The sequence below is a fragment of the Macrobrachium rosenbergii genome, chromosome 12 (genome assembly GCF_040412425.1).
Source record: "Macrobrachium rosenbergii isolate ZJJX-2024 chromosome 12, ASM4041242v1, whole genome shotgun sequence".
Taxonomy (NCBI): Eukaryota; Metazoa; Arthropoda; class Malacostraca; order Decapoda; family Palaemonidae; genus Macrobrachium; species Macrobrachium rosenbergii.
In genome coordinates, this window is record NC_089752.1 from 65,004,044 (window position 1) to 65,026,919 (window position 22,876).

Below are 22,876 nucleotides of genomic sequence, written 5' to 3' on the forward strand. Positions count from 1 at the left end.
ATTTCTTTCAAAATGCTACGTAACGTGTCTTGCAGTCTATCTCAGAAGATGGGGCAACTAGCAACCCTTTCCCTCTCTCTCTCTCTGGTATTCAGCCCTCAATCCACGCATCTCTCTCTCTCTCACTCAACCCACAGATTCTCTCTCTCTCCAACACCAACACCTTCAAAATGGATACTCTAAGGAAACACAATCTTTCCTACATAAATAGATTTATTATCAAACAAACCCAACAAGTAATGAATTAACAAAGAAAAGATTAAAATGCATAATAAATGAATTATCAAGTCAAAAATAGTCTAATTCAAGATTTAATCTTACTCTGGCTAAAAAGCCTTACTCTGGCTAAAAGCCTTTACACTCAAAACTCCCACACACTCCATCTTAGACATTATACGTCTAGTCTTAAAGTCAACCGCAGTGAATTAACCACTACATTGCAAAGATTGCAGTGTCCTTTCTCTATAACCACAGCAATTCCACAGACATCTGTCGAAGAATTAAATAAATCGTAATCTCCCACAAATATACAAGTGCAAAACATAATAATGAAAGTCTAAAATGCATGGTTAATAAATGTGAAACTAAAACACAATAAAATAGAATATTAAAGTGACATAAATGGCTATGTCCAATTCTCCCCACAAATTCATAAGTGTCTTGAATATGGTAAAATTCACAAGTTCACAGTCCACACAGAAAAAAGAGAAGTCTGAATTTACCTTAACTGCCGGTTTCTAAGAGATTGGAAACACACAAAGCCACGTCTGGATGATATCGCTCTCGCTCAGTTAATAATCGATCAGACCTAACTTTTGGGCACAATTAGACATAATCTCCATTTTTCTAACGCACGAACTTACGTACTCGCATACCAGCTCGGTCGGCTGCCTCACAAATCAGAGTCAATATTGTGTGTTCATCAAGACAAAACAGCTGAAGTAATCGAACTATTTGCTGGCTGCAATGGTTTTGCAACTGAGCGCTCGCCCTAGTTCCATCTTGAAGCGATCTTTCTTTCATCACACTTATAACTGAATATACATGGTAATTCTAAAATCAAATGTATTATCCCATATAGTGCTCGGCCACCCCATAAGAGCGTCTCGCTCTCTTAATGGCGAACTAAAATAAAATCATACGTATAAAACATAACAAATAGAGCTATGCTCAATTAGCAATGTCTACTGCACTGCAGTTTTAAGTACTGCTCTCATGAACTACTGCCAAAGTCACTAGGGTCGTTTTCTTAGAGCCCTTGCATGTAGCTTTACAAGCACAAATAAGCTTTACTACCCCCATAATAAGAATTATCAGTAAAATAGCCACTAAGATTATCAATATAGATGGCATTATATATTTCTGATACTCGATCATCAACGGATCATCTTCTTCTTCTAACGGTGGAATAGTTATTGGTACCACTGTTGTAGGCACTGGAACCACATCATGATCGTTACGCATATGACGCATAAATATCTTCTCGGAACTGTTGAACACAGCACGGCTAATTACGAGGAAGTCTGTTGATACCACATGGCATGAAGCGTCAAACAGCTTAGATCCCTGAAGAATGAACGACGTCGACTTGTTACCCTGGCACATCGTCGTAACAGGAGATTCTTTGCAGTATAGGGCAGTAAGAGTTCTGGTGGAGATTATGTGGTATTCAAGTGGAAACTGTACAAAGTCACATTCTGTCGGTGTCTGTCTATGAACTAATGACAACTCACAACCACCCACAGATATAACTCGCAACGGGAAAACACTACTGTCACACACATACTTCTCCCTAACTAAGGTACATCCTGTCTTATAATCAACTCCCGAACCTTGATACTGATCCCCTAAAATGAACATGGTCTCTAATCCATCCCATGTCACTATTAAGTCTCCAAAAGCACTCGGAAAAGGTCTAATAACAAAACTAAGAAAAGGTTTCATGGTACTGACAGGAACATATACTATTAATCCCCGATCAGATAATCTCATCCTCAAAACATTATAATATAAATACAAATCTCCTCCTGTGAATAATACTTTCGCCCCATGTAGATAAGCGGAATTCCTTAGAACATTTTCTAGGTATCCTAAAGGTAATACATCACCATACACACGACCATCTGCTGCAGCAATAATTGCTTTTATTTGCATTTGCACTTCTATCCTTAGAGAATCAGTTTCTTTCTCAATATTAAGAAAAGTATGTTGGATCGTAAGAAGTGCTATTGTCACATCAAGATCTTCTTTCAAACCTTCTACTGTAACTGACAAATCATTCAAAGAATGTCTAATTGTTTCAAAACCACTTCTCAATTTCTCATTACTTTCTTGCAACTGATTTAACTGTTTCCCCTGAGCTATTAGGTCTCTTTGAACTTCTGCTACTTTGACTAAACTTCCAATGGACATCGCTCCAATCGCAGCAATCACACCAACACCTAGAAGAGCTAAAGGTGCTGCTCTTTTACGTCTCCTTTTCTCTACAGAAGGTGAATATCCTGGAGTAACGTCAGGAATCCATTCTAACGTTTTATCTATCCCTTTATCAACTCTATCTAACGTTATTCTTACTTCTTTCATTAATCTAGTTAAAGAGACTGGCAAAGTTCTCTTATTCTCTACTTCATCTAAAATGAACACGAGACAGAAAAAAAACAATAAATATCATATATATACAAATATCAACCCATTTATCCCTCTAACTATATACAAATGTTCCATTACATCCCAACTTTCTTCAACTTCGAAATATGGGTCAACTTCGTCACACCAGTATTTACATCCTTTATTACAAATCTATTCCCTTCTTTGATCTCTACAATCTCAAAAGGTCCATGGAACTTTGGACTTAATTTATAATTCGGATCATTCCGAACATTCACTTTAACAAACACTCTATCACCCATGGAAATAGCTACACCCCGCGATTTCGCGTTACTCTTCTCTACCATTGCGCGCGAACTAAGTTCAAGTTCTTTACTAATACTCGCAAATCTTTCTCTCGCTGTATTTATCAACGAAGTAACCGTAACATCGCCCTTAACTTGCTCTGGTAACAAATCAAAAGGTCCTTTCAACTTGTACCCATACAAAGCTTCTGCTGGAGATATCTTAATTGTGTCATTGGGGATAGTGTTGATACTATATCGCACTTCATCCAAAGATCTGTCCCAATGTGTATCGGAACCGCCCACTGTCATGCGTAAGGCCTCGATTATTTTCCGATTCGCCCTCTCACATAACCCGTTTGCTTCTGGCCTATACGGGATTATAGATACTTTCTTTATTCCCAGTAAATTGGCAAGACCCTCTAAAGTCTTATTAATAAATTCCCTACCATTGTCTGTGAGCAGACATTCAGGGACACCATATCTACACATTATCCCCTTAAAGAACGCTATAGCTACTTCCTCAGTTGACTTGAATTTCAGCGGGAAAATCTCGACAAAACGAGTCAACTCATCAACGACCACTAATAAATGTCTATACCCATAAGCAGATTCTGAGAAATTACCCAGAATATCCATATGCACTCTCTGAAACGGCCTATTTGGTATGGGATATGAACCCAAACGACACGACACCGTCGTCGCCGGCTTATTCGCATTGCAAATAGCGCAATTCTTCACAAAGGCCTCTACTGCGGAAAACATATTTTTCCAAAAGAGCTTTGACCAAACGTTTTCATACGTCTTGTCAACACCTAAATGAGGAGAACCAAATTTACAATGTACAATATCTAGAACTTGTGGTACTAGACTCTCTGGCACAATGATTTGTGTAGTTTCACCCATACTTAGAATACTTCGCAAGTTATACTTAACTTTCCTAGCTAATAAATTATTCACCAATTATAGTCCAGAAAAAGGCAACTTATAACCTTTCTTCGGTAAAACTCCTCTGAGAAATGCCTTAGCATCTGATAAAAATTTATCTTCATCTTGCTTCTCTTCGAGCAAGGGTATGTCCCAAGTGACATTTTCACCAGTAATATAACACACAGCGTTTCCCTCAACATCACGAACAACAATCTCTTCCGAGACTGCCGACACACTATTTCTCTCCGAAGTATGCACTATAGGAACGTGTTTGTCCCCTACATGAGATATCTCAGAACTACTAGTATCCGAGACATGAGACACCAAATGTCCACTCTCGTCTTCCACACAGGATTCGGTATGTACTCCCTCATCCTCAACCGGAAAATATCTGCTCAATGCATCTGCAACCACATTATGCTTACCTTCAATGTATTTGAGGCTTGCATCAAAATCTCTCAATGTCAAAAACCAACGTGCTCTCTTGGGCGATAAATTTGGCTTATTTAAAAGCTCTAGCAACGGTTGATGATCAGTAAAAATCTCAACTTTATTTCCCAACAACAACATCTTGAAATGAACAAGGCTAGAGACGACTGCGAAGGCCTCCTTGTCCACAACTGACATCAGCCTTTCGTTGCTACCACGCGTTTTGAACTTTCTGCTATAAAAAGCAATTGGATGTAATTTTCCCTCAAATTTCTGCATCAAACACGCACCTATACCTTCCTGACTTGCGTCAGTCACCAAGGTGAACGGTTGACTAAAATCTGGAAACTTCAAAACAGGTGGGTTCACTAAAGCATTCTTAAGCTTCTCGAAAGCTAATTGCTGACTGTCACCCCAAACAAATTTAACGTCTTCTGCTAATAGATCTGTCAGTGGAGACGCTATTGTAGAAAAATTCCGCACAAAACGGCGAAAGAAACCCGACATACCTAGGAATGAACGAATCTGCTTCCTGGTTTTAGGAACTGGAAAACTCACGATAGCCTTGACTTTGTCATCATTCACTCTGACTCCTTCTTTAGAGATAACATGACCTAGATAGACAATTTCTTTCTTCAGAAACTCACATTTAGCCAATTTGACCTTTAACCCAGCGAACCGTAATCGCTTGAGGACTTCTTTTAACACCTTTAGATGTTCTTCGATTGTATCTGTGCATATGAGAATGTCATCCATGTACACAAATACCGACTTTCCTAATAAACCGTGAAGTACTGTGTTAACCAGCCTAGTAAATGTTATTGGGGACCCTTGTAATCCGAAAGGCATCCTATTAAACTCGTAATGCCGCTTTGGTATAGAAAATGCTGTGAATTTACGACTCTTCTCGCTAAGTGGAACTTGCAAAAATCCCTGCATGAGATCTATAGACGAGTATATATTCTTACCACCGATTTCAACAAACAAATCAGGCAAACAGGCTACAGGGTATCTATCTGGGCATGTCTTTTCGTTCAATTTACGAAAGTCTACACATACTCTGATGCTACCGTCTTTCTTTGGGACCGCTAGTAAAGAAAAATTAAAAGGCGAGGAACTGGGCCTTATGATACCTTCCGACTCCCATTTCTGAACTTCTTTTTCTACTTCTTCTCTAATCTTAAAAGGAAGTCGATACGCTGGAATATATATAGGATTTGTACCTTTCTCTAGGCGGATTGAATGTTCTAAAACATCTGTAACCCCTAGCTTATCTCCCTTCAAAGCAATAATATCTTAATATTCTTTTAACACTTTCTCTACTTTATCTGTATACTCGGAATAATCAGCTTTGGCCAAATGTTCGTGAAGGACTTGACTTCTGAATTGTAGTTCCTCGTTGGGAAACATATTACCATCTCCACAAAAACTCACTATCTTATGTTCTTCCTTAAACTCTTCAAAATCAATTACATAAGTACCCTTGTGATATTTTTTTACTGAATCTTGATAGCTTACCAATTCTACTGCAGTTACGCCTGCGACTGAAACTTCATTTACTGATACCGTACTTACAACGTCTTTGAATTTCTCGGTTCCCTCAACAACACACACTTGAGAAGGCAAATTCTTCTCTTTCATCGACACTTTAATCAATGTAGGAACTCGCGGGTGCAATTCAATATCTTCTAACAAAAATCCTTTGAAAGACTTTTGTGGAATGTCTTCATTCTCTAATGAATGTGTTACACATGTCGCAGTCTGCGTCTTGGGTTTCTCACAACTTTTTTTCATGTTTCTATATGGAACGAAACAACCTGGCTCACCTATTGTAATCTCCTTAATTCCCGTAAGAATGTTGATGTTATGTCGCATACAAGAAGGGTGTCCTAGCAAAACCATTTCACCAAAGGCTAATCCTTCTATGACCAAAAATGGTTCTACTATCGTCTTTTCACCGATACAAAGCATAAGAGATGACGAACCTAAGATATTCAATCTTCTCGCCTGTACATCACACACTGTCTCATTAGTAGGGACTAATTTACACTCTGGAAACTTTGAGTGTAAAAAATCAGCATCTATCAGGTTAACTGAGCTGCCAGAATCAATGAAGATAGAAATTTCAATGCCATTAGAAAAACCACATACAATCGGCCTAGGTTCTGGTGAGTCTAAGACCTGATTGCTCATTATCCTGTGTCCGTCTTCGAACTTATCTTGTGAAAATTTTTATGTCCATTTGTGTACCTAGAACTTGCATCATGAGGAATCCTTCTGTCATATCTAGTAAAACCACCCCGTGATTTCCCTGAATAATCTCTATTCTTTGTGGCTGGGCAAAATTTCCACCCATGGTCTGAAGATTTGCAAGCTGAACAATATCTCACTCTGCAATTTGACTTACTATGTCCCACCTTATCACAGTTAAAACAACGAATCGTTGTGACTGATCTCTCTGGAGTTTTCTTCGACTCCACTCGCGCACATGCTTTCACTCCTGCATCATTTCCTAGATGTGAAGTACTAGCATTATTCTGTGGTTTCGAAACTGCTGCTGAAATTTTAGCATCTCCCTTCACAAAACTACTGTCCAGCGTCGGACATTTTGATAAATTTTTGTTAATCTGAGCAAACAAAAAGGATTCATCTGTATTCTGATCAATTCTTTTATCAAAACCATGTACAATCACATCTGGAACCGACGTTAAAAGGCAGGCAAAGTGTAGCAATTTTTCAAAATTATCTAAGGAGATATTATTTCCATTTACCCATGGAGAGTTTTTCATCGATTTCTTTATCTCACCTACTGCATTAAATAAGCGAGCACTGTACGTGATTAATGAATCATTACCTTTTCTAGTTCTGATAAGCGCTCGTAAATTCCGAACAACGCATTCTCGGTCAATACCGCCATACGATGCACGTAAAAATTCCCGAAGTTCTTTCCAAGATTTACACTTTCTGAACCCGAAACTGCGTGCTCGTTCTCCAATATCCCCTTTGTCTAAGTCTAAGAAAGCTTTTGCTTCTGTTAAAGCTTTGGCACCATCCGCAATTTTCTTAGAATTCAGATAATTATTTACTGATTCAATGAATGTCTCAACATTCTGAGTCAACTTCCCGTCAACTAACCCTTTAAAATTTGTAATGCCTGCATTGAAGTTCGTCAACCTATGGCACACAATTGATTGTGACGTACCTGCATCTGAGTCCGGCATTTTGTACGTGATCACACGCCCTGAGCGTAATAACATGAAAGAAAAAGAGAGGCGAAAGAGAACAATCCCCTAAAGAAAACGGAAGAACTTGCCTTAAGCCTCGTGACTGCTAACAGAAAACGGAGCCTTGTGAGAATGGGAAGTCACCAACTCGAAAGCCGATGGAAGGTGATATCTTCGCTTAGAAATCGCAAGCTCACCATTACACTTAATTAACTCACAATCGCCACTATTCACACTTATCTGGGTGTTTTCTTAACCCCAAACTACTCTACATATCACCCAGACCTATTTTCACAATTCACCACTCCCGAATACTTAAATAGAGAAAAAAAATTCACCGTATCGACGCGTAATTCTCGGCATATAGTTCTCCCATCACTCGAGATCTCAACACTGATCTTGGTTTTGCAGTTATCAGCGAGTGCCCGAGGCGCAGTGTTATCAATTAGCCTATTTCTCCTATCCCTCTTTCGCTATCTTAACCCCAACCATCGCTGCTATCATTTTAACTTTTAACCAATAAAACTAACGACTACCGCTGCCATCAGTTAAAACCAACACCGCTGCCATCAATTAAATTAACGAACACTGCTGCCACCAATAAATTTTTAACCGCTGCCACCAATAAAATTTTCGTACACCGCTGCCATCAATAAATTCTAACGACCGCCGCTGCCACCAATAAAATCTGTTATACCCCTTACAGATTCAACATTTCTTTTGAAATGCTACGTAACGTGTCTTGCAGTCTATCTCAGAAGACGGGGCAACTAGCAACCCTTTTCCTCTCTCTCTCTCTCTGGTATTCAGCCCTCAATCCACGCATCTCTCTCTCTCTCACTCAACCCACAGATTCTCTCTCTCTCTCCAACACCATCTTCAAAATGGATACTCTAAGGAAACACAATCTTTCCTACATAAATAGATTTATTATCAAACAAACCCAACAAGAAATGAATTAACAAAGAAAAGATTAAAATGCATAATAAATGAATTATCAAGTCAAAAATAGTCTAATTCAAGATTTAATCTTACTCTGACTAAAAAGCCTTACTCTGGCTAAAAGCCTTTACACTCAAAACTCCCACACACTCCATCTTAGACATTATACGTCTAGTCTTAAAGTTAACCACAGTGAATTAACCACTACATTGCAAAGATTGCAGCATCCTTTCTCTATAACCACAGCAATTCCACAGACATCTGTCGAAGAATTAAATAAATCGTAATCTCCCACAAATATACAAGTGCAAAACATAATAATGAAAGTCTAAAATGCATGGTTAATAAATGTGAAGCTAAAACACAATAAAATAGAATATTAAAGTGACATAAATGGCTATGTCCAATTCTCCCCACAAATTCATAAGTGTCTTGAATATGGTAAAATTCACAAGTTCACAGTCCACACAGAAAAAAGAGAAGTCTGAATTTACCTTAACTGCCGGTTTCTAAGAGATTGGAAACACACAAAGCCACGTCTGGATGATATCGCTCTCGCTCAGTTAATAATCGATCAGACCTAACTTTTGGGCACAATTAGACATAATCTCCATTTTTCTAACGCACGAACTTACGTACTCGCATACCAGCTCGGTCGGCTGCCTCACAAATCAGAGTCAATATTGTGTGTTCATCAAGCCAAAACAGCTGAAGTAATCGAACTATTTGCTGGCTGCAATAGTTTTGCAACTGAGCGCTCGCCCTAGTTCCATCTTGAAGCGATCTTTCTTTCATCACACTTATAACTGAATATACATGGTAATTCTAAAATCAAATGTATTATCCCATATATATGTGTTCGTGAGCTAATGTGACAAAACCATCTGTTTTCATTCATATAGCGAATTATCAGTAAAAGGAGAGGGAAAAGAAATAAATTTAGTAAACTGACTATTTGTCAATGTACGAATCTCTTTTGAGGTGTTCCCTCTCACCTTATTTTATACGTTTTTCTTCCTTCACTGTGATTCTTACCTTTTGATACTGGTATCCCGACTAATTACATTTGAAAGAAATAGTCTATCAGAAGTACATATCAGTGAAATTACAGAGACGTGGACCATGAAAAGCACATAAAAAAACTTTAAATGTTTCTTTGGCTACTCTCTCTACAAAAAAGGCTGCAATACAATGGAGATAATATGAAATAGAAAAAATTGACAGTGCATCAAACTTTCCAGTTTTCTCCATTCTCAGAGAAATCTTTATATCTCTGCTTTACAGGATATTTTTTTCCGATTTGTTAAAACCCCTTTCAAGCAAACTTTTTCGAGTATTTGCTCCCTCTCTCTCTCTCTCTCTCTCTCTCTCTCTCTCTCTCTCTCTCTCTCTCTCTCTCTCTCTCAGCCTTTTTGTCCTTCTCTCAGCCTTTTTGTCCTTATGTATTTCCTGTTTACCGCAGTCCAAATATCGATGGTTCTATGTTTGACTGTCTCTTGGAGAGGATTAGTATGGCTCAGTCACAGTACTCAAAAGCTTCATTCGTTATTTGTGGGGACTGCAATGCAAAGCACAGTGAGTGGCTTAATTAAAATTCCACAGATCAACACGGCTGGTCTGCCCTTGATTTCTGTGTATCCTCCGATTTACACAGCTATCTGAGGAACCCACGAATATTTCTTGTAATATATTAGAGCTCATATTCACAAATGTTCCAGCTACTGTCAAGTCCAAGGTCTGCGAGTATATAGGCACTTCCGACCATTGCATCACTGAGATGGACATATCTATCAATTAGTATATTCCTAATGCCACCACTGGAAAAACGGTCTGGCTGAATCTAGAACCAACTAGGATTGCATTATTGAAGCTTGTCAGGCACTTAATATTTCAGATGTTAAATCAGATCCAGATCCCAAAAAGAAGTTAAATGATATGCTGATGGCTCTTTTAGTAAGGAGTGTCCCTAGAAAGGTAATCAAATTCAGGACAAATGACCAGGCATGTTTGATAATGCATGTAGACAAGCTTACCATGACAAACAGACCAAATTCAACACATGAAGACGAAATCGTTCATTTGAAAATTACACCATTTTTGTTGAGTCTCAGCATGCCTCGAATAGAATTCACCATATAGCTGAGGGAAGTTACAATAACTCCTTGAAAAGGAAACTCAGCCTCAACTGGGGTGGACCAAATTGGCACAATCTATCTATGGGTCAGTACCGTCCTCCATTCAACCACTACTAACAGATGTTGGTAGATTGGTTGCTGGCCCTAAGGAAAAGGCTGAACTGCTTCATTGAGCTTTAGAGGCTGAGCAATCAGCTAAGAATGTCCCTCTCCCAGATATTTTGACATCCTGAACCTATTCTTACAAAGAGGGATGTTAAGAAAATTCGTGATAATCTTAATAGCTGGGGTGGAGAAGATCCTGATGGTTTTATCCCTTTGTTTTTTGAGAAGGTTTCTAGTGTGATTAGTAGATTCTATAGAGTTTAAGTCGACGTAGTATCTTTGTGAATGAGTGCAAGTTTAATAATACAGTGCCTGTTCCAAAGAATGGCATATCTGCAGAATGCAGCGACTGCAGGCCAGTTTCTATTCTTCCTGTGCTCTCCAGAATTGCAGAAAAACTTATCTTTAAGCCATTATATAAGTATGTGGAATTATAAAGATTGTTAGTTGATAGTCAACATGCATGCAGGAAGCACCGAGGTATCTGTGACGCTCTTGTAGATTTGAAATGCCATTTGCAATAGGTGCTTGATAAGGGTTTTGAGTGTAGAGTAATTCAAATAGATTTTAGTGCTGCTTTTGATTTAGTAAATCACAAAACACTTCTCTATAAATTTCCAAAGAATGGCATATCTGCAGAATGCAGCGACTGCAGGCCAGTTTCTATTCTTCCTGTGCTCTCCAGAATTGCAGAAAAACTTATCTTTAAGCCATTATATAAGTATGTGGAATTATAAAGATTGTTAGTTGATAGTCAACATGCATGCAGGAAGCACCGAGGTATCTGTGACGCTCTTGTAGATTTGAAATGCCATTTGCAATAGGTGCTTGATAAGGGTTTTGAGTGTAGAGTAATTCAAATAGATTTTAGTGCTGCTTTTGATTTAGTAAATCACAAAACACTTCTCTATAAATTTCAGAATCTTGGGGTGGGTGGATATGTTTTAGGTTTACTTCAAGATTTCCCTACTGGTAGGCAGCAGCGACTTGCCACTGCTGGGATCTTTATCAAACCATGACTTGTTGTGTCTGGAGTTCCACAGGGTGGTGTTCTTGGTCCACCGTTATTTTTAGTGCGTATAAGTGATATGGTTGTTGGCCTGGAAAACAAGAATGTTTGGTATCTTGATGATGCAACACTGGTGGGTGTAGTAGTCTCCACTTATGAGAAATCAAGCTGTCCTTAGTCTCAATTGTAATATGGAGCGGATTAGTGAATGATGTAGCCCGTGAGGTATGAGGCTGAACTCCAGTAAGATGAAATCACTATTGATTAGCAGATCTTGTATAGATTTTCCATCCCCCATCCTCCCCTTCAGGTGGAATCTTGGGGTGGGTGGATATGTTTTAGGTTTACTTCAAGATTTCCTTACAGGTAGGCAGCAGCGACTTGCCACTGCTGTGATCTTTAGCAAACCATGACCTGTTGTGTCTGGAGTTCCACAGGGTGGTGTTCTTGGTCCACCATTATATTTAGTGTATACAAGTGATATGGTTGTTGGCCTCGAAAACAAGAATGATTGGTATCTTGATGATGCAACACTGGTAGGTGTAGTAGTCTTCACTTATGAGAAATCAAACTGTCCTTAGTCTCAATTGTAATATGGAGCTGATAAGTGAATGATGTAGCCCGTGAGGTATGAGGCTGGACTCCAGTAAAATGAAATCACTATTGATTAGCAGACCTCGTATAGATTTTCCATCCCCCATCCTCCCCTTTAGGTGGATATGATTCTGCTGAATTAGTCTGAAGCTTTAATTCTTCTTGGTGTAACTTTTGATCCACATCTTACTTTTGAGATACATGCAATGAAAGTGTCAGCAAATGCCGTACGAAAGCTAGGTGCTGTACACAAGGCCCTTATATCTATAACAGTAATAAAAGCAATGCAACCTGTTTTAGGTTATTTGTCCTTCCTTCACTAGAGTGCTGTTCTCTGGCGTGGATGTTTGCATCTAGCAGAGATTTATCTGTTTTAGACACAGTGCATTAGCAGCTATGACTTGGACCATCGACGGGATGGCTTCTTGTTTGTCAATTTCTCATAAGTTGTATCTTAACAGAGATCGTTCACATTCACAATTGATGCCTGATCCCATTTCCTGCCGAGGGCAACCAGATTTGCTGAACAGCAGCACAAACATGCAGTAAATGTGCCTCACTGTCAAACTTCTCAACTCCAGAGGTACTTTATTCCTCACACAGTTGGACTGTGGAACACTTTCCCGAGGATGTCGTGCAATTGGAACTTATTTTAATAATTTACTTAAATTTTTATCTATTTATTCATTATTTGTTAATTTATATGTTCTTTTTTAATAATTGATTCCTTCTTTCTGTATTTCCCATTACCTTCTGTTACTTCTTTCTACTGTAATGAACACCATATTCTTTGGAAGCTTGAATTCAAGTCAGTGGGCCCTGTGGGCTTGTTCAATATGAATAGAGTTCATCTTCTGAATAATAATAATAGTAATAAGAAAACTTAGATAACACATGATTTTTTTGCACGGAATGATTAAAAAACAAAATTTTACCCTTCATATTTCTGCGATCTTACATGTATTAATCAAGCCTTTTCTGATTCGATTTTCCAAGCAGAAGTTAGGTCATAACATCTAATAAATAAATCTCAGCATATATGGGAGTTATATTAATTATTAAAATTGTTAAGGTCGTATCAAGGATTCTAATAAACGCAAGCAGAAAACAAAATAATGCAAGCAAGATCAACAAAAGCAATATACAAAGCCTCCTTTACAGGCACAAAATAGGTTTTAAGAAACTGAACTAGTTTTATGGGGTCTAAAATATAAATATTGATAAATGAGTGTACGTTTGGTTACATAAATAAGAACTTTATGTTAAATCCTTTCATTATCTTTCAGATATTTAAATTAAGTAATTATTGAAAGAAAATTTGATCTCTTCGAAGTATGTGACATTTCAGTGACATATCCCATCATTCTGAATATTAGAAAATTTAATCATGTAGACAGTCTACAAAAGAAAATAAATCTGTTAATTTAATGTAATGCCATTGTTACTCAAATTCAATAGTAAACCTGTTCTTAAAACATTCAGTAACTCAGCTTTATTCCCATCCATTATCTTGAACTGCTCTGGATTCAGATTTGGTTAATGATCCACTTCATTTTTTGTGTTCTTCCCATGCTGTATTCATTGGCGTCACCTAAAAAGCGAAAATTTTTTACATTTAATTGCAAGGTTATCAGCATTTACTCCTGGGGTAAGGCTGCAAAGGAAAAAGGTATAGGAGTCTGGGGTAAGGCCAACTTTCTTCTCAGAAAAATTACCTGTTTTGACAGGGCTTGCGGGGTACAAATTTTTCGAAGCTTGGAACTAGAATATAAAATTTAAGCCTGAGGCCAAGCGCTAGGACCTATGAGGTTATTCAGCACTGGAAATAATGTTGAAGTTAATTGTTAGGTGAGGGTGAAAGTAAGATGGAAGAAAGAGAATATGAACAGAGATATAGTAAAAGCAATGAAAGGGGTTGCAGCTAGGGGCACAAGGAAAGCTGTAAAGAACCTTAAGTAATACCTACAGTGCACCGTGTGAGGTGCACTGATGGCACCACATGCCTATGGAGGCTTTCTGATGCTTTACAGGACTCCCCCCCAAAAGGGAAAAAAGATGTTCATTTTAAAGATGACTTGAATTTTTTTAAAAAATGAAACCATTCTGCATCCTTAGTATAGTGCCTTTCAGTGGGCTGGTAAGATAATAGGGTGGAATACAAAAAAAGTGAAATAGAACACAGTTGAATTTGCAGATAAAAGATAAAAGATGTGCAACCTTTCCACATTTTTATTATTTAGCTAGCTTTCAGGATAGTGAAAAGGTACCAGATTACCATTTGCAAGACGAATTTGTCACAAATTAAGTTCTTGTGGAGATCAGGCCTGCTGTCCAGACTTGAATAGGGTGGCAGAGGTAGTGGCGGTGATTGGTGATGGTGGTGGTGATGATGGTTGTGGGTGTAGGGGGGTCCTTTGATGATTTTAAATTGAGATCCCTCTTGTTAGTGGAATTGGAGCTTTAAAGCCTTTTTCTTACCTTCAAGGGCAAGCTAGGGGACACTGTTTGGGCCTGTAGGTAGAAGCCTGTGGGTGTTATTTCACAGACACATGAAGCTGCACATGTGGAGGCTTCTTGGCCTGTAGTCTTCCTAAGTAGTGGGAGAGTCTGTGGATGAGGAAAGATACCTTCCTCTGAAAAGCAGCCAGCACTATGGGGCAAGGGAAGCCAGTACTAGAATCACAGAGGATGGCCATCCTGTATTGTCAAAAGTGAGGTCTAATATGGAGGTAGGATAGGTTCTGGTTTTGAGGTTTCAGATTGGGCATTGCTGAGCTTGTTGTACTTTATTCCCGACTAGATTCCATTGATTTCTGTTCTAGATAGTTCATCTACTGGGTTTTTCCTGCCAAGTGGATGGTGCAAGGCGTCCCCAAATTTGATGACTTCATCTTGGTGGACAAGTGGTTCATGTTTCTGTAAAGAAGGTAGGTGTGCCTTAGAGTAGGTTCTCAGAATGTCATCTGGTAGGGTGTGCAGGGAGAAGCTCCCAGTTTAAGGTGCTGTACTTCCCTTTGATTAGGTTTAGTTTTTTATGGAAGAAATGACGGTTGGACCTTCCCATTGATGGTTTGTTCTTATATGGTGCCTGTGGCGATGTTGCTGGCATCTGTGGTTAGAACAAGTTTGTCCCCACAGCAGAGTGGTGGCTGTTTTCCAGCATATCCTTGGTAGCTTTGGCAGCATCTTGCTGGGTGGGGCCCAGCTTAGGTTCTTGGTGGATATGTAAAGAATTAACTATTAATAAATATTTAAAGTTATAATAACCATAATAACAATAATAACAATAATAATGCTTATATAACACTGTTTGAATTATTTCAATGTCAACTAGTGAAGTGGTACTCAGTGAAGGATGTTTACAAAAAATGTACTTGGATAATGACAATGTTTGCATCAGAAAGTGATGGTTCCAGACTGTTTGTCAGTTTGCCATTTAATGGCATAATATTTATTTTATTGAAGGATGTTGATATTTTTTATGCTTTTTGCACTAATATCCTTTTGGTGATTTATCTGTGTGTAAAATTGTGTTTTTGTCATATTTTTTCATTTTGCCTCATGCTTCAGGTTGTGTGTAAGTGTGTTTCACATGGAATTGGGTGTGGTTGATCCTGATGACTTATCACTTGCCTCATGCACTCTACCCGAGAGAGAGAGAGGGCGCCTGACTTACTGTATTAGCTTGGAAAATATAAGAATTAACGAAGCAATGATTTTCACTTAAGTCAACCTTGCTAATCATGACCAAACATAAGGATGTAAGTTCATTATATATCTTCTGTGTGGAAGGTGTAGATGATGTCAACCATGTTGTGGGTGGGTTCTGTGTGTAGGTTAAGTTGCCTTCATTCTTTGCAAAGGTGCCATGATTTATCTATTTTCCACACCATGTGGAGTGGGGAGGACCAAGGACTGGAGGCCATCTGACAAAGGCCAATGTTTACCATTTCACTGAAGACTTTCTTCCTGGTGATAAGTCATTCTAGGGGCAGAGTGCAGAATTGTGAGTAGACAGAGGGGCCTGTTGCTTTGTGTAATGGTATACACTGTCCTTTGCTGTGATCCCAGTTGCCTACTGTGGAAGGAGGCTAGGTCCAGAAGGCAGCAATGAGCAACACCTAGCAGCAGGCCAAATTACCCAAGAAAGTCAACTTTAAGCAAGGACATCTGGACGTCAGTGATGTTGAAATCCTACCAGTATTTCTTCCCTATTAAATGGAAGGTGAGGGTTCAGTGGCCATAAAATGGTTGGATTTGCTGTTTGCTGGTTTATTCTGCCTCTCACCAGAAATTAACCTCCTCCCGGCCTCGTGCACTGAAAACAAAGGGCTTCCCAGAGTCATATGCTCCAAGAGAGAAAGTGGGAGAGGTATAAAGAGTGCAATTAATGGATTTAGAGAGGGGCCAATTTTCCTTTCGCCCTTCCTGGTCAGGCAGTGCTAAACAATGCACTGTATTTCTATTTTTCAGCTTTAAATTAAGCGTTTGGTAGCTGGGATGCTTGGGAAGATGTAGCAATGCACACACACACACACACATATATGTATATATATATATATATATATATATATATATATATATATATATATATATATATATATATATATATATATATATATATATATATATATAATATATAATATATATAATTATAATTATATATATATATATATATATATATATATATATATATATATATATATATATTAATACAAGAAGTTGCTGCACAGCCGACCCTTAATTTGCCCTTAGTTATTGAAAGTAGAATCGTCGCTGCATAGCCAATCCTAGTTGACCTAGATTTCAAAACTAAAGTTATCAACAGTTCGATCTGTCCCTTTTCTTTACCTGAAACAGATATTGAGATGGCACAGTTGAAAGGGACAAAGATAAGAGGCTGGGTGCCACTCCCTTAAGCAGCTTAGCCCAACTAAGCTGCTTAAAACAACCTTTCTAAAGTCAGAATAAGCTGGCTGAATTGCCTCTCCACAGGACACCTGGGAGGACGCAAACAGATGGCCGGGACAACTGGCAAATGACACACGGTCACCAGACTCGGCCGATCTTTGCACTCTGTCACTACCCTTGGCAGAGGCCTTAAAAGGAGAGGACAGGAGACATCTCGGCAGTCAGTCACAGGGCAGTTAGTAAGTTAGATATGGGCAGTTGGGCAGTTAGCAGTTAACCAGCCGTTCGCCAGAGAAAACGTATGTGCATGAGAGGTGCTGAGAGGCCCCCCCCATCCACCCGACTCCCGACTCGTTACCATCTCTACAGTCATCCTCGAGTGGACCGTCCAAGTGATAGTGTGCAGCGCCATACGTGTGATTGTCCTTCGTTTTTCTTCACCAGAGACCAGCTTCCCCTAAGGTAAAGTACAAGTAAAGACTTTTCAGTCACGATAGTTTGCCATTAGGAGTGTTTATTGAGTGCCAGTATTCTACCTCTATTCTTGTGCCATTTTATCCAGTGCCATTGCCAATGTTCTGTGTTTAAGTGAAGAGTGTTCATTCATTCCTTGAGTCCTTGGCACCATCAGTGCAGCCTCGAGTCATTGTATGTGTTATATTTTCCTTTTACTGACGTGTAATGTTTACCCCTCTATTGCAGAGGGCCTTTGCTATGGACTCATCTTGGACTGTGCCTTGCCATCATTCAAGACTTCAGTAGGAAAATCTTCAGGAGTTGCAAGCCTCCTAATAATTCATTTAACCATTTTTCTTTTGATTCCTTCCTGTAAATATAATTACTTAATTTAACCAAAGTGTTTATGTAACATTCCCTCATTGAATCATCTCCATTTTTCTTTTCTTTTTATGATTTCCCTTAACGTAAAGTCAGATTTCCAAGGCCAAATTAAAGAGAGATCCAGTTCCGGCCTGTAAAGTCTCTTATGAATCTAGAAATCAAGGGAAATACATAAAAATGGCGACCTTGCCAGGTTCTTGTTTTACAGTTGCATTTTTCTCACTATTGTTGCTTTGTTGCATTTGCAACTCGGCAAATCAGCAATTAGCAAAGCTAAGCTGGGTGCAAGACAAACTCCGAACCTGGTACCAAGAGCACAGACCAAGCGAGTTCCACCTAAGTAATGTGTTTACCTTAGCAAAATTTTTTCTTTTACAATCGTGACTGTCCCTAGCAATTAGGAATAAGGACGCATGTATTTACTGAGAGAAGAGAACCACCGTATTAGATTTGTTAATGCATGCCTTTCAGGATAGGTAGTTAGGAAAATAACCAGTACTAACCATTCTTTGCTTCGTGGAATAGTGCAAAAGAAATTCCTCTGTATTAAATTTTTTGCCATATTTTTTGCTTCGAGGAATAGTGTGAAAGAAATTCCTCCGTGTTAAATCTTATCTCGCATTTTGGAATAGCAAATTATTTAGGCACGGACAAACTCTTACGAGACTCCACTAAATTCTACGTCTTACGAGGCGAGAATTTCTAATTCCAACTGATAAAATCCAAGTCCTTTTGAGACCTTATATTCGCGTATCTCACACACATCCAAGTCCTTATGGGAATGATTATTCCAGTTCATTAGAACAACCTTAAGTCTTGCGAGACCCCAAATCACTCATTTAGCACAAACTCTAAGTTCTCAGGAACACTTAATTTCGCTCTACAGCTGGCCAAGTCCGTGCGTGACATAAAATCCAGTTACATCTTCCGAGACACAAATTAAAATCGTTCGCCACAAACAACCACGTCTTACTCAGACATATTAGATTTTAACAAAGTCTCTTCAGACTTACTGATTAATTGTATTATTCAGACACATCAATTCTCATTTATTCTGAACAATTGAGTGCTTCAGATTCTTGCAATTAAGCCTTTTCAGACAACCTGAGTCTTATCAGACACACTGACCCTGTTCCATCAAACAGCCCTGAGTCTTCTCAGGCATATTTGATTCTCTAACAGGTCCAGTCTGCATAACCATTATTTCAAAATGGCTACCGCCAGAGCCCAACAAAATGAGGACTTCAAATTCTACATGTCCTCTGGAAAGGACATGGGGCTATCAGGACAAGCCCTGAGGGAATGGGTCCAAGAGAGGGTAGACGGTGCCAAGGCAGAAAGAGAGGCAGAAAGAAGGGCCCAGGAGAAACGAGAAGAAGCAGAAAGACAGGGGAAGGAGAAGGAAAGAATCACCCAGGAGAAGAGAGAGGAGATAGAACGGCAAGAGAGAGCAAAAAGAGAGGATATAGAGAGGCAAGAGAGAGAGGGGGAAAGAATCGCCCAGGAGAAGAGAGAGGAGATGGAGCGGCAAGAGAGAGAGATGGAGCTGCAAGAGAGAGAGAAGAGAGGCAAGAGAGAGAGAACGAGAGAATCGCCCAGGAGAAGAGAGAGGAGAAAGAGAGAGAGGAGTGAGAACGGCAGCACTCCCATGACCTCCAGATGTTAGAATGGCAGAACGCCACCCTCCCTCCTGCGGCAGGAATGAGCGCCCTCAGCCAAGCAAGCTCATTCGTTTATGCCAAAATGGACAGAGGCAGAAACCAAAGTTTGGCCTGAGAGGGCCGAAAGGGTCCTGGAGGGCTGCACCCTCTCCACCGCAGAACTCTCCCTTGTTCTCACTAAATTCCTGGGAGGGAAGGCACTCGTTGCCTACCATGCCCTTTCGGTAGAGGGTAGGGGAAACTGGGAGGTTATATGCCAAACGGTTACCAAGGCGTACGAGATTACCCCCGAGTGGTGGAGGAGGCGTTGGAGAGAGCAGCCAAGAGAAGCAGGCCAGACTTGGTCCAATTGGGCGTACCATTCCGAACAGGCGTTAGCAAAATGGCTCAGGTCCAAAGGGGCCACTAGTGCTGCCGAGGTACTCGAGAAATTTAAATTTGAGCATTTTTTATGCTATGCCCATCCTGTCCTTGCCACGCATGTAGTAGAAAAAACCCCTGCAACACTCACCGAGTGTTGCCGAATAGCAGACATGTGGGAGACTCACCACACTCAGGAGGGATCCATGGGGCGGAAGATAAATCCCCCGCCCCTCTTCAGAGGATCAAATCCCCCTAAGAATGGAAATTCAGGCAAGCCCTAACTTGCCATTATTGCAAAAGGACAGGGCATTCCTCTGATCAGTGCCGAAACAAGCAAACAGCACCTCTTTCTCCTGGAAACTCACCAAATAACTCGCCTGTGCCCTCCACAGAGGCAGTGCGAAAAGATTATAGCCGAAGCTATTGCACGACGTGCAAGGTTTATGGCCACTCTCCCTCATAGGTGAAATGCCCTAACAATAATAAATAAAATACTCCTGCCGTCACCTTGGCCATCACAAATTCCAAGTCCTTGGGCCCTCCCGCCGAAGGTTCCATACATGTGGCCCCTCCCCGGGGCAGCTACCCCACGCGCCGAGTCAAGGCATTCGATGACTCTGGTATGCAAATCTCCGTCATATGAAGGGATAGAGTTCCCTATGGAGCTATTGTCAATAGACGAAAACTTGTCACGATCGAGGGAGTAAATCAATTTAAAATGATACTCTCTATGGTCCAATTGAGAGTCACAAGACCTCATCAATCAAAAATTTGCAATCTTGCAGTAGCAAGCTATCTTCCCAGAGGCTATGACGTCATCCTGGGACAGGACTTTCAGTCCCCACAGAAGTCACGACAATCCAGGGGTCCACATTCCCTAACTCATTCCTCGGGAGCGACCAATCCTCCCCCGCTTTTCCCCAGGTCAAGACTGGCGCCCCCGGGGTACCATAAGGACGTGCAGTCCCTATCAGTGCCACCTGTACGATGTACAGTGCCCCCCCCCCTCGATCGATTCCTGATCCCATTCCAGTGCCCGGCCCTGCCTCAGTGCCAGTGCCAGGGCCTCAGTCAGATCTCCCCCCAGGAGATGCCAATTCCCTGCCAATGCCACTTGCATGCATCGAGCAGTGCCAAGCTCCGTCCGTCCTGACCGACGAGCACAAGAAACCACTGATAGTGCCTGACCCTGCCTTAGTGCCAGTGCCAGAGCACGCCCCCAATCTCCATTCAAGGGGTCCAACTCAGGATCCCCTCTCTTCTCCCAGTCTGGCACCACTACCAGCGCCGGTAAGAGAGACGGTTCCTCTCGACCACAGCGGAAGTTCACCTAAAGGTGCGGCCTCGCAACCCATGCCTGAGCTGGTCATTGATACCTGTGAGCCTCTCACTCCCCCCTGCGACTGCCTCCTCTCTGTCTCAGTCCATCGCCGACACAATTGCGAGTCAGGATTCTGCCATCTCTCTCTTGGCCAATGAACTCCAAGAGCTGCGATGGATCATGGTAGAACTAGGGAAGAAGATCCCTGTGTCAGCTGTCGCAGCAGCCGACACAGGTGGCACTCCATGCCACCCTCCGGCTTCGGGCCCTTCGATTCCCCGGCCGAGGACAACTGTCCAAGTAGCAGAGGTTCGCTGCGGAATTACCACGAGCGAGTAAAATTCCAGGTAGTTTACAAAGAGCTCTAGAGCTCTCCTGGCACCTGTGCCACCCCTTCATCTTTCGAAGGTCTTGGCACCTCTAACCCAGAAGAGGATGTCAAGGCCCTCCACTATCTTCTTCCGTTCCTCTGGAACTTCTATTGCTTATCCTTCTCTGCTGATCTTTCCTTTAAGCTTTTCCTAAATTATCACCACTAGAGGCAGTTAAAAACGGGATACCATTCCCCTCAAAATGCATAAATCATTTTGTTATAAAGCAGTAAGAATAACAGAGTGGGAAGTGGCATGCCCTTGCGCCCATACTTTGGCACAGGGCATGCGCGTCAGCTCTTCCTGAAGGGATCGCGCCCTTTGGGTTCCCTTTTCCAGCCCTTTGGCTGAGAGATAGTCTGGGACGTAGACTATAGGCAATGGACGATAAATCCCCGCATACACAATAAATACCTCACTCTATTACCATTGGCTCTTCTGCGCATATCATTTACTCTTGTTCTCATTTTCCTGTTTTTCTACTCTTAATGAATTGCGAGTCATAGACTCCTGCCCTTGTGATTTTAACGCCACCTTCGTAAACCAAGAGACATGTCCTGCCCCAGTAAGCGGTCACGCCCCTCACTAGTATCATTCTGTTCATTTTTCCTTTTGTTTCATTTTTTTTCTAAGAAATCTATTTTTGTCCCAGACCCCTCTTCATTTGTCTGCTTATCCCATCATAACATTGATCGAGTATCTATTTATGGCCTTTGCCCCGAGTTGTGGGTCGTGGAAGCATAAAAATTAGCGTTGTTTAAAGTTAGCGATTTAAAACTCGCAAATAATCTCTTTGCCTCGCTTTCTCACAGCTGTCAAAATTCCCCAGCGTAAGTTGTCGACTGTCAACTGTCGAGTTGGCGATCCTTTGAACTGTTAGCTAAGCCTTGAGCTTATAAACAATTTCATTATCTCATAAAGGGGATGTCATTTACAAAATAACCGCTATGTTATCATTTGCACCGCCTCTTCAATGCATACTAACCGCATGTCTCTGCTTATTTAGAATTAAGGAACTTATATGTAAATTAATTCTTAAATGTTGTCACCTGCCTCAAAATTACCTTGTCCTCGTAATCCTAAAGTAACGTATACCTTACAATTGAAGGAAATTAATGTGCCATGTTAAAGTAGTTTAATATTAATGTGT

General features: G+C 40.5%; 2 protein-coding genes across 2 annotated transcripts in view; both read left to right on the forward strand.

The window, feature by feature from the left end:
- The window catches only part of LOC136843705 (uncharacterized), a 462,741-nt gene that overhangs the window by 280,410 nt on the left and 159,455 nt on the right, over positions 1-22,876 (forward strand). The gene's annotated exons all lie outside the window — the stretch shown is intronic.
- On the forward strand, positions 21,022-21,513 carry LOC136844043 (tetra-peptide repeat homeobox protein 1-like). The gene has a single exon (XM_067113057.1). It carries the CDS (start codon positions 21,022-21,024, stop codon positions 21,511-21,513), a length of 492 nt encoding a protein of 163 aa, XP_066969158.1.

Bases quoted from the DNA above. Each gene is read 5' to 3' on its own strand.
- LOC136844043 (XM_067113057.1), top strand. From the start codon at position 21,022: ATGTACAGTGCCCCCCCCCCTCGATCGATTCCTGATCCCATTCCAGTG.